Source organism: Myotis davidii, unplaced genomic scaffold (genome assembly GCF_000327345.1).
Source record: "Myotis davidii unplaced genomic scaffold, ASM32734v1 scaffold534, whole genome shotgun sequence".
In the NCBI taxonomy this organism is placed as follows: Eukaryota; Metazoa; Chordata; class Mammalia; order Chiroptera; family Vespertilionidae; genus Myotis; species Myotis davidii.
In genome coordinates this window covers 5,048,017-5,065,325 of record NW_006286678.1, presented here as the reverse complement: position 1 = coordinate 5,065,325, position 17,309 = coordinate 5,048,017, and the positions used below count along the sequence as shown (strand labels likewise).

Below are 17,309 nucleotides of genomic sequence, written 5' to 3'. Positions count from 1 at the left end.
TTGCTAGGGACTTGCCCGGCACTTGCTCTCTACCTCTATTTGTTATCTTACTTCTATCATTGACAGTCCCTCTAGGTTGTGGGCTGCTTGCCTGTGTTCCTGAGAAGCATCTACGGTACCAGTCTATAGAGTGTGTTTTCTTTAGTGAATTACCGGTATGTTTACCGGTAATAAACTTGCACTGTTTTATGTATATGTTTGATTACATACAGCCTTGTGACAGTTTTCCTGCATGTCATAAGCATTTGAATATAAATTAAAATGTTAAAATCAAATCTGATATTGTTTTACCTTTTATTTGGTGTGTGGAAGGTGTGCGGAAGAGGGGGTAGTCTTATACGGCGAGTATATAACAAACTCTGTATTTTGAGTGGAAATGTTAGGGGGTCGTCTTATACGCCCAGTCGTCTTATACGCCGGCAAATACGGTAAGTGTTGGAGAGGATGTAAAGCAAAGAACCCTTGTGCACTGTTGGTGCAGCCACTTGGAAAACAGTACAGAGATTCCTCAAATCATTAAAAATAGATCATAAAACACAGAAATTCCACTTTTAAGTGTCTAAAGAAAACTAATTCAAAAAGTTGTATGTGCCCTGTGTCCATTGCATCATTATTCACAACTAGAGGCCTGATGCACGAAAATTTGTGCAAGAGTAGGCCTTCCCCCGGCTGCCGGCACTGGCTTCCCTCCTCCGGCCGCCCTCCAGCACCGGGCTGCTTCCCTCCTCCTGCCACCAGAGGGCACCTGGACCCTGCTGGCTTCACTCCCACCCTGGCTTTGTCAGGAAGGACATCCAGAATGACGCCTCAAAGAAGTCCGGTCTAATTAGCATATTACCCTTTTATTATTATAGAAAATAACCAAAATATGGTAACAACTTAAGTTTCCATTGATAGATGGATAAATTGTGCTGAATACACACACACACACACACACACACACACACACTAGAGGCCCGGTGCACGGTTGGGGTCCCTCGGGGTGGCCTGTGGAGATCGGGCCCCAGCTCATGCCCCTAACCTTGCAGCCCCACCTTGGCCTGGTGTCACCCCCTTACCTGCTCCACCATCCCGCCTGCAGGGCAGCTCCCTTAGCGCTGGGGAGCCAGCCCCACCCGCCACCGCTGCCACTGGTCGCTGTCTATGGGGTGATCAGTGGGATGATCGAGCCCCCACTCGCACCCACCTTGGCCTGGCGCCGCCACTCACTTGTTCCACCATCCCACCACGGTTCCGCTCTCGTCGGGGCCCATTGGGACTGGCAGCACCACTACTGCTGCCCGCTGCCAGCACCGCAATGCCTGCCATGTTCTGCGCCACCCTCTGCTGGTCAGCATACATCAAAGTGAGCAGTCGAACTCCCAGTCTTCTGATTGAACTCCTGGTCAAACTACCGCTCAAGGGGACAATTTGCATATTAGGCTTTTATTATATAGGATAATGATTATTATTCAGCCATAAAAAATAAAATCTTGCCATTTGTGACAACATGGATGAACCTTGAAGATACTATGTTAAGTGAAATAAATCAGACTGAGAAAGAAAAATACTGTCTGATCTCACATGTGGAATCTAAAAAATAACAAACCAAGTTCATAGGTATAGAGAACAGACTGGTGGTTGCCAGGGGTGGGAGGGTAGATAGAAGGTGGGTGAAATGGGTGAAGAGTCAAAAGTTACAAATTTCCAGTTACAAAATAAGTAATTAATTGGGGATGTAATATACAGCATGGCGACTGTAGTTAGTAACTGTGTCACATATTTGTTGCTGAGAGTAGATCTTAAAAGCTCTCTTCCCAAGGGTAAAAAAATGCTATAACTATATATGGTGACAGACTGTGATCATTTCACAATGTATTTTTTAAATGTTACCTAATAATGCTTTCTATTATCAAAGTTATTTTTCTTTTGGTTAAGAAATCCATATTAGATGACTTAAAGAAATTACATGACCTTCAGAAAGCAATGCAAAAATGTAAATCTCTTCTGGGAAGGGAAGTGTTTTTAGTTAATTTAAGAACAATATAATAAAAGTGCTAGGATTTCCACAAGGACGTGTATTTATTTTTTCTTTAGAATTTGGCTCAGTAACAAAAACATTTACATTAAAATAAATTAAGATATGATTATTAACCATATGTAATAATTATGTTAGAATATATTAGTCTCCCCATGAATTTAATGAAAACTAAGATTTGGTTTTAGATTCAGTACCATCCTTCATATATTTAGGTAGCAAAGCAATTATCTGATGTATAGAGTGGTTACATATTTCATGAAGGAACATCTGATGCCCGTTCACCGTAAACCCTCTTGCCCCAGACACTGATGGCCAAGCAGACTACTTCCCTCCCAGGAATCACTGGAAATGTTTCAACAATAACCAAGACCTGGACTATTTCCGGGCTGGTAGAGTTCTAAGAATTAATCTATTTTTTTTTCACATTAACCCACTAGGAAGGAGAACAAATGTAATATGGATTACTTAGCTTTATTTTATATTGCTAATACTGAAACAATATTATTATAGAAACCTTGCAGTTCTCCTAAAGTAATAAAACAGTTTGAAAGACATATGTATAAGCTTTTCTAGCTCATTTAAAAGTATCCATGAAACCTATCATTAGTTCAAATACTGTGCTCCTAAAATTTGCACAGCACAGAGGAATATTTGCTTCAATTCACTGCTTACACATTATGCCACGAATAAATCGAGTTATTACTACTGAGATATTCTTATTAAATAAAGCTTTTGATAGCCTGCAGTAAATTAGAATATATTCACATTTTGAAAGCTTTTTGATATGAGAGGTTATGTAGCTTAGCAGAAAAAGCACAGGGGATCTGGGATCAAACCCTGTCTCTTATGACTCACTAGCCACATAGTTTTAGGTATGTTTAAACATTAAGACAATTTGAAGTTCTTTAAAATGGGAATTAAAACACCTATGTCACAGGCTGCAAGAATTTAGAATAATGTATTTGAGGCACACCTAGTTCAGAACCTGGCACACAGTAGGCACTTAATAAGTGGTGGCTATTAGTTTTTCTTCCAGGTTGTAATTGACAGCAAGAACCGTGGCCTCTGAATCGTGAAAGCATGGAATCTTATTGAGCCGGAATCCAGATTCCCAGACGTGGGCTCTAGGTCTGACACAAACACTGCCATGATAGACACTCCAGGGCCATATTCAATGTTGTATGAAAGGCTACTGAAGGGAGAGGTGTCTGCTTGTCAGTAGCAACAATCCTTTTGAGATGGTTAATCTCCTTCAGAGACTAAGTCCTAGTGGGTTCTCAGCTGTCCTTAAGAAGACAAGGTCACTAAGGCCACTGTCATTCAGATCCCTGGTCTAAGCTGCTCAAGGTTCTGTGAGAGTAATAACAAATAATTTTTGGGGTGACAGATATGTCCAGTATCATGATTGTGGGAATGGTTTCACAGGTGCATACATATACTGAAGCTTATCAAACTGGGCACTTTAAAAACACCTCAATAAAACTTTTTTTAAAAAGTTCACTTAAAGCTTTCATGGTGAGATTTCCTTCTGTGCCGACTAGATCCCTTTCTATCATCTAAGTTTAGGGAGGAAGGATTAATAATCCAAACTCTAGTATCAAAGTCACATTCCCAAGCAACACCTGCCGGTCTGAGTGGTAGATCTAGTAAGCAGAGGTCTAAGGCTATTATAGCTCCTTTTGACACAGAAAACTGAGTGATATTTACAGGGTGTGAGCTGAAATGACCCCAGAAAGAGCAGCAGCTACAAAAATGGGGGTTGGGAAAGGTGACTTTGGAAGAGGAGACTAAAAGCACAAACTTCTCTGCAAAGTCACCTGCCAAATAACAAATTTAAATATCAGATTTGCTTTTTAAGAAATGCACATCTAACAGACAACCTGAGAGTCTGTCGGTGACCACTCCGGGGAAGCCTAGTAGATCCTGCGTGTTGTGTAGTCCAGAACCATGCTGGCGGCCCCGAGCAGGGCAGGATCCACCAAATCCGAAACCACCACGTCCACATCCTGAACCGAGGACAAGGCTTGCTGGCGGATGACGTCCTTGACAGTGTGGATATAGTGATTGGCTAGGATTCCAGAGAGGATCACAAGGGAAGGATTCACAGTGTGGAGGATGTTCACAACCCCAAGACCCAAAGCTGTTCCAGCTACAGAAAAATAAAAAAATAAGTTTCAGGAAGAGAACTAAATTAAAAATGCCGAAGAGGAAGATGGAAAAGAGCCAGCAGTCAGGAGCATCCACACTATGTAATAAAAAGTACCTGAAGCCATACTTTTAAAGCTACTCATGATTTTTTTTTTTTTTTCAGAGAGAGGAAGGGAGAAGTAGAGAGGGATAGAAACATCATTGATCAGCTGCCTCCTGCACACCGCCCCCCCATACACACACGTGTTCGAGCCCACACCCCAGGCATGTGCCCTGAACAGGAATTGAACCGAGACCTCCTGGTTAATGGGTTGAAGCTCAACCACTGACCCATACTGGCCAAGCTCATGATTTATTCTGACTATGAGAAAATAGTCATGAGATACTTTGGAAAAAAGCTCGGTATAAAATGATATGTACTGTACTTTATGGTCTCAACTATAAAAAAATAGAAATACTGGTAGGAAATGTTAATAGTTGATATCTCTGAAACAGTAAAACTGAAAGTGACACTCTTCCTTACTCATATTTCTCTAAATTTCCTATAAAATGAACAGGTTGTTTCTTCATAGTTGTAAAACTAAACTAAGAAACAAAAAATCCCGCTTAAAAAGACAATGCTGCCAAATACCTTGAAGGCAAGTCCCTTTCTCTCAGTAAACAGGAAAAATGCCTCTAAGTAACACTCCAGAGCACCAGTCCTGAGGGAAGTTGAATATCTCGGGGAGCCTCAGGTGGTCTCAGGGCCTGTCCCCTTTGGCAGAGCTGCCAGGAGCTGACACTCACCTGTTCTCAAGATGCTCTGGGCTTTCACGTTGCCAAGTTTCGCAGCTTGGATAAGATGAAGTGCACCCACAGCTTCGTCTTTTGGCACTGACATCCCTTCCACCAAGAGCAGGTCTTCTGTTTGAGCAGAGGTGAGGAGGAGAGAGTCAGTAATGAGCTGTGCAGCCCTGTGGGAGGCCAAACTACAATGGTGCCAGTGGGCAGCAAGCCCCCAAGTGAGAAGACAGTATTTTCACATTTGCAAAGCTCATCACTCATCAACATCCATATGTATTCCCCAGAGGCCTCTGCTGCCCTCTCATTGCCTGCTTATACATACCCAAAACGTCCCTCACTAAAATCCTCAGTTCTGAGCGGAACTGCCTCCTCCCCTCTAGCATTCCCACTTCTCACTTCCAGATGAAGCAGAGCCCTTGCAGTGCTTCCCCCCAGCAAATCCATCAGACTCCTCTGTACTCGCCCCCTCCTTATCCAGCCCAGATGCAATGTGGCATCACCGGCCAGCGCCCCGCTTTCCATGGAGGAAGGCACAGCACCTAGGAAACAGCACAGACCTGGTTCAGCTGCCAGCTCTGTCATTACGATCTGCACAACCCTGTCCACTTCATGTCACCATGTTTCTCTTCTCTGTGAGACTGGGGTAACATACTAATACCCATCCTAGCAGGATTATTTTGGGGATTAAATGACATAATGGACCATAAAGTATTTTTAGTTAAATGGGGACCAGACTAATGGTAAATAAACAGTAGGTATTCCTGTTACCTATAGTCCCTTTTTTCTGTCCCTCACTCTGCGGGTCACCAGCTCAGATCCACTTGCCTCCTTCTCTATGCATGGGCTCTGATGAGAGGAGCTAAACCATGCAGACGGCTTACTAAACGTCACCTGGTGGTCGCCTATCGCCCGGGGGCCCTCACAGCTGCCTCATCTAAGGCTTCACCTCCTCAGACCTCCTTCCCCTGCCCACCCTCACTCTCACCTGACCAAGACATTTCCGTATTTCTGACCTCTCAGGTAAATAAAGGACAGGCAGGAATTCCTTTACTTTTCAGCCCTCAACTATAGGCAGGGTTGTACAGGCACATCTTCATTCCTTTGTTCCCTCTCTTTGGACCCTCTGCCAGGCTTTGCACTCATCTCTTCCCCCCTCTTCAAGGGCCGTTCTGTAGGGACCATCCTTTCTCCCCTGCATTCCCAACCGCTGCTTCCATTTCCACTGTCTCCTTTCCACCTGCCCGTGCTAACGGATTCCGCTTCTCCCCTCTTCCTCACTGTACTTAGGCTTCTGCTTCCACTATTTGATGGAATTTCTTTAAGACAGGCATTTGCCCTCCCAGGGGAGAGGGGGCAGAAATTGATTCTTGGGGGCAATCAATCTTTTTATACAGAGAGTACATAAACAAAGAACATATCTGTGGTATTAGAGTTTCATGGGGTGAGATGATTAGGAAAAAACATCTAAGCAGGTTCCTTATCAGGGGTGATAAAAACAAGGTTGAAAAAAATACTTCAGGGCTTCAAGTGATGTCCTCGTGACCAAAACCAAAGAACGTTTCTGATTTTCTCTTACTCACGAGCAGCATCTGACACTACAGACTACAATCTCCCCGAAACACTTCCACTTTGGCTTCTGTGACCTGACCCTTTCCTGGTATTCGTTTTGCAGGATTCCATTCTTGACTTAAATCATTCAGTTCCCTTTCGGAGGTTTAACTGTCACCTCCATGCTGATTCCCAAATCCCTACCTCTAACCTAGTCCTCTCTCGAGCATCAGGCCCCTGTAGCCGGCTGCCTCTTATGCATTTCCACCTGCATATGGATGTCCCACTGGTACCCAATTATTACCTTCCTTCAAAACCTGTTCCTCCAAAAACAAAAAAAAAACACAAAAAAACCTGTTCCTCGTCTTATATCCCCAACCCCAACTTGTCCATCCAGAAAACTGGAAGTCACTTTATAGAACTGCCCCATTTAAAGTTATCCTCTATTCAACTACCATTTTCCTCCCAAGAAACAAAAATTTACAATTCAGTGAAGAATCTAAAATTCAGATCTGACTGTATCTTTTCCCAAAATTTTTCAGTGGCTTCTCCATTAGCTGCTGGTTCTGGCTTACCTCTTACTACATGATACTCTGCCTTTATGCACCAACATCACTGTCTCCCAAGCTTGGAAATGTTCCCGTGCCCATTCAGACTTGCTTCACTAGTGCTATTTACCTTCTGACTCTTGACCTCTTAGGACAGCGCCCTAACACTCCCTTCTCTGTATGGAGAAGGTGGGAGGGAACGCTGGTGTCCTTATATACATCTACATTTTTTGGCCGTCATTCTCTCTGCACCTGAGACATGATATTAAATGACTTCCTCTTGCATTAGAATGGAAACCATCTTGACTTTTATAACATCTAGAAACAGCATTAGTTCAAATAGACCTTTTAGAATTCAAAAACTAAACTACGTTCCTCCATTTAATTCTTCATTAAAATGTGTATTGATGTGTATTAAGCCCCTGTGCTAGGAGCTTAGAAAACAAAAATGAAAGACAGCCCTAGCTGGTTTGGCTGAGTGGATAGAGCATTGGCCTGAGACTGAAGAGTCCCAGGTTCGATCCTGGTCAGGGCACATGCCAGGGTTGTGGACTCAATCTCCAGTAGGGGGTGTGCAAGAGGCAGCCGATCAATGATTCTCCCTCATCATTGATGTTTCTATCTCTTTCTCCCTCTCCCTTCCTCTCTGAAATCAATGAAAAAAAATATATTTTTTTAAAAAATGAAAGACATCTTCCCCACTCCCCTGGAGTTCAGAACCCCTGTCCCCCTCCACCCCTGCAGAGGAAGAGTGTTGACATGGGTCAGGACTAAGGAAGCTTTGAAGCTTCAGTATGAGAGAGCCCCACTCGTATTATAGGAAGGGAAAAGGTTAAGAGCTCAGGTTTCAGTGCTCAGCCCCCTTTGGAATACCTACTTTGAAGTATTTTTCTACCATTTGGCTATTTAATCCCTCAGAAGAAAGAAACCAACCGTCATGTAGCTTTTTTGCTTCCTTCTGCAAGGCCATTCCAGAGGCATATGCTTCAATGCATCCATGGCTTCCACAGGAACAATCAGGCCCATCTAGAGACACAACAAGGTGGCCAAGTTCTGCAGCACAGAAGGAACTTCCATGGATCAATTCATGCTGATGGATGATTCCCCCGCCAATTCCTACAGAGAGACAGCAATCCTTGAGGTGGCTCTTCATTTGAGACAGAAAACTGATATGGCAATGCCTCATCTGTTAAGGAAAGCTTGGGAATATGAGGTTCTCTACAGTGCCTACTTTCCTAATAGCTGAAACTTACTAAGTACCAAAACTATTTGGAATCATCTTGGATGGAAATAATTTTAGCAGATCCTCTGATACCCTACCCTGTGTTGCATCTGCTTGACTCACCTTGTGATGACAGACCACCTCAAGTGCACACTGTCCATTGTTCTCCCCGAGGCTTTCTCCAACACCAAAGAACTCGGTCAACCATGCAAGCACAGTGCCCAGAGGCAACCCTCAACCAAGGCAAGACAGGAGCCAGCAGACCCAAGTGGACAATTCTGGATGGTATTCTGCAGGCTTTTTGGGAGGTTCCAGTTGATTTCAGCCCCCACTGCCCTCAAGACAACTTTGATCATGTCTCCTCTAGTGACTCTCCTCCTACTCTCTTCCCACTCCCTCACTCCTGCTTCCCAGGATCACTGCCAAAATAAAATACCCACACCTAAATCCTTGTCTCAGACCCTCCTTTGGGGGCAGACAATCTTTCTAAGGTATCAAATACCTCCTACTTTCTTAAACAGAATATAAATATGATTTTGCCTCCTCTTAATACCGTATCTAAAAATTTTTGATTCAGGAATTACGAATATCAATGACTGTCTTGTTATGGAATTTGGGAGTTACTGTGGAGTAAAGGCCATTCTGCCTTAGCAGGCTCTGCTTTTTAGTTTTCCTGCCATCTATTACTTCTGGTGGCACCTATTCTTCAACGCCCACCCCTCTCATTTGCAGCTTATTAACTGCTCTGTGCCAGGAAATGATAGCCCGACTTGTGACACTGTGTTCAAGACTAAGAGAAGAAGTATATGAGCTTAAAGGGGAGGTAGTATAATGCAGAGTTTAAGAGCACACAAGCGTTGAAGTTGGGCGTATCTAGGATCAAATGCTGGCTAGACCATGTATTAGCTGAGGCTTCCTCATTTAAAAAACAAATTGGGACATCAGCAAAAATGGCAGAGTAGGAAACTCCAAAAGTGCATCCCTCCACTAAAGCAATGACTAAACTGGCAACTTTTTTGGAACTCTGGAAACTAAACAAAAGTTTGCAACAACCAGGGGAATGCTTTATCTGAATATTAGTAAGAGCTTCCTGGCATTTCTGGTCCCATTAATCCCTCAGCCTCTTCCCCTCGCCACCCCCCGCAACCCCTCACCACACACCACACCACACACACACACACACACACACACACACACACACACACACAAATCGGCAGTGGCCTTGAAAAGTAGCCCCGTTCCCAGTACAGATGGCAGTACTAGAGGGAGCTGAACAAACCTTATTCTTAAAGAACTGTGGTGGTTTATTTTGACCAGCTCGAAGGACTTGCCTTTATCTCACCTACCTCAGAACTCTCCCAGCGGGCTGCACAAGGAGCATTTGTCAAAGGCATTTAAAGGCAAAATATACTTGGTCTTTGCTGCTTAGGGAACTGGGTAACTGGGGGCAAACAATATACTAACCAAACACACTAGGAGGAAAAGCTGGGGGATGAGAAGCTTTGGGGAGTAAGGGGTTTGAATAGCTCTGACAAGCTCCTGAGATTTTAGAAGGCCACAGCCATGCTCAAAAACGACCTGAGCAGCCTGCAGCTCTCGTGGGTGGCTCACTTTCAGGCCCTACTCAAGCAAGTTGCAAAGTGTCAAAGGTGTGCCCCAGCACACACTCTTGCTCCTGAAGCAACCGTCCCCTACTCTTACCTGTGCCTGTAATAAATGTCACAAAGTTTTCCAGGCCCTTTCCTTGGCCAAATTTCCTTTCCGCCATGGCAGCACAGTTGCCATCATTGTCTACCCACACGGGGAGATGCAAAGTATCAGACAGGGGAGTCCTGAGGTCCACAGAGTTCCATTCTTGGATCAGTTTGGTTGAATGCAGCACAACTCCTTCCCGAGGATTTACACGGCCACCTGTGGAAATACCTGAGCTCCACCACAAACACAAACACAGGCAAAGTAACTAATTAGCAATCTTAGAAAAGTGTGCCAACTTTCTGGGCTTGGAACACAAATTAATTCACCCAACATATCCTAAGACAAATATTACGAAGGATTGCAAAGAAATGACAAACAGTCCTGAGCTAAATCTATAGTTCCCAGATATACAGTGCTAACAATGCTTTTCCCATAATGCTGGTTGGTGGCCACAGACAGGGCCTGGAGACAGGGACTTGATGTTCGGTCATGCAGCAGGACTCAGTAAGATTTATACATCAAAATGAACATTTCTTGGACATGTAATTCACAATCTTACCTATGCCCAAAATTCTGCAGTTCAGTTTTACAGCTTCTGCTGCAGCTTCTACACACATCTGTAAGATTAAATTAATCCTCTCTTCATAGGTTTTAGGATTGAACTGAGTATACTTCTTAACTATTTCACCCTAAAAGAGAAGAAACAACACCTTCTGTCTCACTGGTCTTCACTAAAGAGCACACACAGTGAATCTTTTGTCCTTTTTCACAATGTATCAGACACCGCCATAGGACAGTTCTACAGATTTCGATGACTGCTTTAGAAGGGAGCCATTGTCTGGCTTGGACCAGCCCTTGGATACACCAAAGTCGTTTTCTGGGAAGTCAGTCTGGGATATGACTGTTGAGGTAATGACAACTCCAGAGCCAATCTGATGACCATCCCTCCCACCCCCCACCCGTCTTTTTTTTTTTTTTAAGTTTTTCTTTATTTTGGAACTGCCTTTATGTACAGACATCATTAAAAAAAAGCACAAAAAAATATGGAACGGTTCACGAATTTGCGTGTCATCCTTGCACAAGGGCCATGCTAATCTTATCTGTATCGTTCCAATTTTAGTATATGCGCTGCCGAAGCAAGCACCCCGTCTCTTTTTTAAAACAATTTTTTAAATTGATTTCAGAGAGGAAGGGTGAGGGAGAGGGAAATAGAAACATCAATGATGACAGAGAATCATCAATAGGCTGCATCCTGCATGCCCCCTACTGAGGATCAAGCCTGAAACCCGGGCAGGTGCCCTAACTGGAAATCAAACCATGACCTCCTAGATCAGGGGTGGGCAAACTTTTTGACTCGAGGGCCACAATGGGTTCTTAAACTGGACCGGAGGGCCGGAACAAAAGCATGGATGGAGTGTTTGTGTGAACTAATATAAATTCAAAGTAAACATCATTACATAAAAGGGTACGGTCTTTTTTTTTTTTAGTTTTATTCATTTCAAACGGGCCGCATCCGGCCCGTGGGCTGTAGTTTGCCCACGGATGTCCTAGATCATGGGTCGACACTCAACCACTGAGCCACACCAGCCAGGGTGGGCCCTTCTCTTAAGCATAAAGTCAATGTTGGCTAATCTTAATTTTCATTAAAAGGTCATATTTTACTTTTTCAGGTTGATAAATTTTCCTTGCTTAAATACCGAGGCAACTAAGTAAATTTCCTTAAGTACTTAAGCTTTAATCACCTCCCATAACTGAAGCCAGTAATGGTATGGTACCATGATGTTTACATTACTGTGTTTTCTGATATGCTTTAATACCATCAGGGATAGTCCCTCCTTATTATTCTTGTTTTTAATTGTCTTTGTTCTCACTTGGGCATTATTTTAAGGAAATTTCAGAATAATGATGTTAAACTTTTAAAAATTTCATTTAGCCCTAGCCAGTTTGGCTCAGCAGATAGAGCACTGGCCTGTGGCCCAGGTTCAATTCCAGTCAAGGGCATATGCCTGGGTTTTGGGCTCAATCCCTGGTGGGGGGTGTGCAGGAGACAGCCAATTAATGATTCTCTCTCATCATTAATGTTTCAATCTCTCTCTCTCCCTCTCCCTTCCTCTCTGAGATCAATAAAAATATACTTAAAACTAAATAAAATAAATAATATATTTAAAACTAAAAAATATATAATGGAAAAATGCTTCTTTAAATTTTCATTTAAACGATTATTTCATTTGACTACAATTATGTTAAATTCATAAGCCAGTTTGGAAAGTGCTGACATTTAAAAAATACTCAGCATTCCCAACCAGGATATTTCTTAAGTCTTTACATTTTACAGTAAAGTTTTATAATTTTCTTTGTATAGATCACACAGTTGTCTGGTTTTGATTATTCATAGATGATTCTGTTGTGATATTCTGAATAAGATCTCTTTTTCCACACTTCTGTTGTTAATGGATTTTTATACATTTACAAAGGTTAGAGTGGTCATTCATCTATCTATATATATATAAAAGACTAATTTCCTAAGTGTCCGACCATCCAGGTAATGACATCATGTAGCAATGCCCGGCTTCATCTCCCTAGCGACTAGCATCCTTGGAGTTTCTTCAGCCCAGGAACATGACTTGCTTTATAGCCAAGTGGAAACATTTCACACTGTAACCAATAATAACCTGCTTCGTATTGATATTGCTGCTGTGCTGCTGACAATTACCTGAAAGAGAGGTTGGGGTGCTTCACTGGGCTGGAAAAAGGTTAGCTAAATCAGAAAGCAGGTCTAATTAAGCAAGTTTATTCTATATCTATAAAAGGATAAGTTGACTCATGCATGCGTGATACATATAAAGCTCTCGCTGGTGCCAATTGAACGTGTGTTTCCATCTGTCATTGTCAACTGTGAATTTGGTTGACACTTCTATTATAGAGAAAGGGTGAATAGCAATATTAAAATATTTCTTCTAATTAATTTCCTTTCAGTGTGCACAAATTCGTGCACCAGACCACTAGTGAGTGCCATAAAACCTAAAGTTGTGATTCTCAACCTTCACTGTGCATCAGAATCACCTAGGCAGCTTTGAACAAATATTGATGCCAGGCCTCCACCTCCAGAGATTCCAATTTAATTATTCTGGGGGTGGGGGCAGGGGACCAGGTATTTATATATTTTTTAAAGGTTCCAGATAATGTTATTGTGCAATCAGGGTTGAGAAACATTCACTTACCTAAAGGAGAACTAAAATCTTTGCCTTCAATTTCATATAAGTAGAAAGTTATTGATATTTATATATTTATCATATCTAGCTATTTTACTCAATTGGCTTATTAATTATGTATGGTTGTTTATTCACATTGCCTATAAATAACATTTTTGTTTTATCCTGTCCACATTCTCCATTTTTGCAGTTTGTTCCATGTTTTATTCCCATCATAATTTCCAGAATTATATTCAATAATGTTACAGAAACATCCTTCTTTTCCACTTGATTGCAGTAATAATGCCTCTAGAATTTCACCATGACAAAGGGTGTTGGCCACTGATATAGAATATGTTATCTTCATGTTAAGAAAATATTCTCTTACTGGAACTTTGTAAAGAGTATTAATAAAGGAGGCCTTCGGCTTCTCTTGAGAAAATCATATTTTGTTTTTCTTTATTGACCTAAACAACTTTGTGTTTAAAATCTTTGCTATTTCCAAATAAAAAAAGAAAAAAAATCTTTGCTATTTCTAATAAACTCCTGAAACTTTATATATCAACAATATTTCAAATAAATATTTTTTTGGTAGGTTTATTCTTTCTTGTTAAATCATCAGAGATCATTTTAACACAGACAATTTGGTATTTTTATGAAGGCTCTCTCAACCTCAGTCAGCACTGTGGTGATGGTTTGGTTAAGGGAGTGAAGGTATGCTGTACTCAACCAAAATTCTAGAGGAGATACCATTCCCGTCACATTTGCAGACACTGTCCCTAGGTAAGGAATCAGCATACTCCATAATCCAAGCTATTAACCAAATACAGAATTTCAGGTGTCCTGGGTGGCAAAAGCCCTGTCTGGGGCCGAAGTGGTCTCCCATTGTCAACTTAAGTCTCCTAACTTGGCTTCCCCAAGAATTTTACTTCTTTGAATGTTAATGATTAGGAAAATAATGACAAATACTGTAATGGATCCAAAAAGTCAATACTGCCCTAGCTGGTTTGGCTCAGTGGATAGAGCATCCACCTGGGAACTGAAGCATCCCAGGTTCTAGTCCAGTCAAGGGCACATGCCTGGGTTGTGGGCTTGGTCCCCAGTGGGGGGCGTGCAGGAGGCAGCCAATCAATGATTCTCTCTCATCATTGATGTTTCTATCTTTCTCCGCCCCTCTTCCTCTCTGAAATTAATATAAAAATTTAAAAACACACACACAAAAAAACCCCCACAAAAACTCAATACTGTGGGCAAATGATTACAAGCTGAAACAAAACAAAACAAAAAAAAAACCACACACACAAAAAAACCCCCACAAAAAGTCAATACTGTGGGCAAATGATTACAAGCGATCATGTATGCTTCTAGTCTTACCTTCCAACCATACTTTTTAAAAATCAATTACTCACATGAGATATGAAGTTAAGATCTTAGTACTTTTACCTTCATGCTGACTATTGCAACTCGGAGGTTTGTCCCGCCAAGATCAACAGCCAAGGCACTCAGAGTTTCAAGAATATGGTCAATGTCTTGAGAGATATTATCCTTCACAGGAGGAAAGCAGAATTTCTTTTGTAGTGGCTCTTGAAGATCAATAGATTTGAGAAACTTCAAAATCCTTGGAACAGCATTTCCATCCCCATATATCTTTGAGCTGCAATATCCAAAAAGTCCAATTAAATGCTTCTCTCATACATGCTAAATAATATTGAAGACATATTAATGGAATCTCAGACTTGAGGTAATAAAATTTGTACTTTTTCTTTTGAAAATAACAACATATGGATCTCTTTAGCAAACACAGTAAGTAAGCACATGTCACCAATGCAATGTTTAATTCCATTGTTGATTGAAATACAACTATTTCCAGCCTGAGGTACCATTAAAAAATACCTATATTATCAAAGAAAAATTAGTTTTGGTAAGCCAATATCAGAATATAACAGTCTGTGACAATGAATTTTTTTAGTTTTTATTTTTACCTTCGTGGGGAAAAGTTATTTTCAGGAAAAAACATTCGAATACATGGGACAACTCATTAACTTGAACTAGAAAGGAGGGTAATCTAAATTAAAATGCTGAGCCAGACTTTTTTATTTTTACTTGTACCTTCAGGGTGAACTAGATTATTATTTCTCTTTTTATTTATTTTTTTAAAATATATTCTTATTGATTTCAGAGTGGAAGGGAGAGGGAGAGATAGAAACATCAATGAGAGAGAATCATTGACTGGCTGCCTCCTGCACGCCCCCTACTGGGGATCGAGCCCGCAACCCATGCATGTGCCCTTGATCAGAATCGAACCCAGGACCCTTCAGTCCACAGGCTGATGATGCTCTATCCACTGAGCCAAACCAGTCAGGGCAGAATTAGATTATTTTTATTTTAAATGTTTTTATTGATTTTTAGAAAGAGAGGAAGGGAAGGAGATAGATAGAAACATCTGAGAGGAACATCATTGATTGGCTGCCTCCTGCATGCCCCATACTGGGAATCAAAACCCAGCATGGGTCCTGACCTGGAATCGAATCGAACTGAATCGAACCGCGACCTCTTGATTGACGCTCAACTGCTGAGCCAACCAGCCAGGCTAAACTACACTATTTTAAAAGAAAATCAGTTATACTGCTTTATAATACTTATGGAAATTCAAAGTAAGCTAAAGAAGTATTTCCTAGCTATGTTAACTAACTGAGACAAATAAAATTATTCTCCATCAGAATCCTTGGTACAGTAATAAGGGGTATATTAGCAAGCTCTGTCTCACTACCAGCTAGGGATCTTAGGGATGGAGAATGAGAGCTGTTTGGATGATTAAACAGTGACCACAGCTAGAAATGGTGCTCAAGGCATCTCCTCTTTTAAATCACTTTTAAAAAAGAAAGTATGTACTCACCAAGGGTACTGTTTACCAAACTGAAGGTGCAGCGCTTGCAATATTTTGTCTTGGGTATCAGCATCCCGGACATGAAGAACATTCTCGCCTAGGAAAATCCAGGGACATAGTATGATGACTCAGAAGCAGGAATATCCAAAGAATAAAGAAATTAGCAGTATGTTATCCTCATAATTATCCCTGAAACCCAGAGGTCTCAAATAAGTCTTCTTTTAGAAAGACATCAACTTTTCTACTGTTTATCCTTTAAGGCTCTCTCAGCAAAAGTATACATATATCAAATACTTAAGGGCACTAGGGTCCTTCATTCCCAAATAAAATCAATCAAATTTTTGTATGTTTCTTGAAATAAGTAAGGTGGATTAATCTAGAACCCAAGTCATTTATCTAGTCATCTAGCATGTCCACTCTTTCAGTCTGCCCTCCCTCCCATCTACTTAGCCAGTTATTCAATCAGCTGGTCAGGCCAAGTTGGTCAGTTAGTCAATTAGCCATCAGCTTTTCACGCAGTCACCTTCTCTCCACGTAGTTTCTGACCAATATGAAGGAGTAAATATAGTGAAATGCCATGTTTTTCAATAAACTTGGCTAAGAAGAGAAGAGCAGAAGGGTGGTGGCTGGAAAGAGGTATGAGGTCAAGGAAGGGGTTTTTTATTGTTTTAAGATATTCGAGGCTTAGACATGTTTAGATGATAAGGAAGCTAAAGATACATGAAAGAGAAAAGAATAACTGATAAGTCCCTGAGAAGGCAGGAGGGGTGATTTAGAACACACAAGGCTAGCAGTGGACAGGCAAGAGAAACCCCACACCCCACACCATCCAGTATAAAGAAGGGAAAGACAGATGGGTCTGTGGTTTTCGTTGTTGTTATTAATCCTCACCCGAGGATATTTTTCCATTGATTTTTAGGGAGAGTGGAGGAGAGAGGGTAAGACAGAATCATTGATGTGAAAGAAACACATCAATTGGTTGCCTCCTGCACGAGCCCCGAACAGGGCCTGGGCCAGGGAGGAGCCTGCAACCAAGGTACATGCCCTTGACCAGAATCGAACCCTGGACCCCTTTGGTCCACAGGCCGATGCTCTATCCACTGAGCCAAAATGGCTAGGGCTGGGCCTGTATTTATAAAGTGTGGTGGCAGAAAGTACAAAGACTGCTTCTGACATAAGACTATGTCAGAACCAATATTAAATTTAAATATTAAATTTTCTATTCACATCTTATTTGAACTGTCAGCAGCATTCAACACCATTTTCT

General features: G+C 41.6%; 2 protein-coding genes across 3 annotated transcripts in view; one reads left to right on the top strand and one right to left on the bottom strand.

Moving 5' to 3' along the window:
• Nucleotides 1-13,600, top strand: part of CLTA (clathrin light chain A) — a 64,573-nt gene extending 50,973 nt beyond the window's left edge. The window contains exons 5-6 of the mRNA XM_015560527.1: nucleotides 10,745-10,873; nucleotides 13,367-13,600. Coding sequence (XP_015416013.1) covers nucleotides 10,745-10,865 — 121 coding nt within the window. The 3' untranslated portion in view covers nucleotides 10,866-10,873; nucleotides 13,367-13,600. The remainder of the gene's footprint in view (nucleotides 1-10,744; nucleotides 10,874-13,366) is intronic.
• The window catches only part of GNE (glucosamine (UDP-N-acetyl)-2-epimerase/N-acetylmannosamine kinase), a 51,205-nt gene continuing 36,328 nt past the window's right edge, over nucleotides 2,433-17,309 (bottom strand). Inside the window, exons 6-12 of one of the 2 annotated variants that reach the window (XM_006758490.1) lie at nucleotides 16,052-16,139; nucleotides 14,599-14,809; nucleotides 10,524-10,653; nucleotides 9,971-10,192; nucleotides 7,981-8,163; nucleotides 4,955-5,071; nucleotides 2,433-4,169 (exon numbers count right to left, since the gene is read on the bottom strand). In XM_006758490.1, coding sequence (XP_006758553.1) covers nucleotides 3,934-4,169; nucleotides 4,955-5,071; nucleotides 7,981-8,163; nucleotides 9,971-10,192; nucleotides 10,524-10,653; nucleotides 14,599-14,809; nucleotides 16,052-16,139 — 1,187 coding nt within the window. In that variant the 3' untranslated portion in view covers nucleotides 2,433-3,933. The remainder of the gene's footprint in view (nucleotides 4,170-4,954; nucleotides 5,072-7,980; nucleotides 8,164-9,970; nucleotides 10,193-10,523; nucleotides 10,654-14,598; nucleotides 14,810-16,051; nucleotides 16,140-17,309) is intronic. The other variant, XM_015560525.1, reaches the window with a different exon arrangement.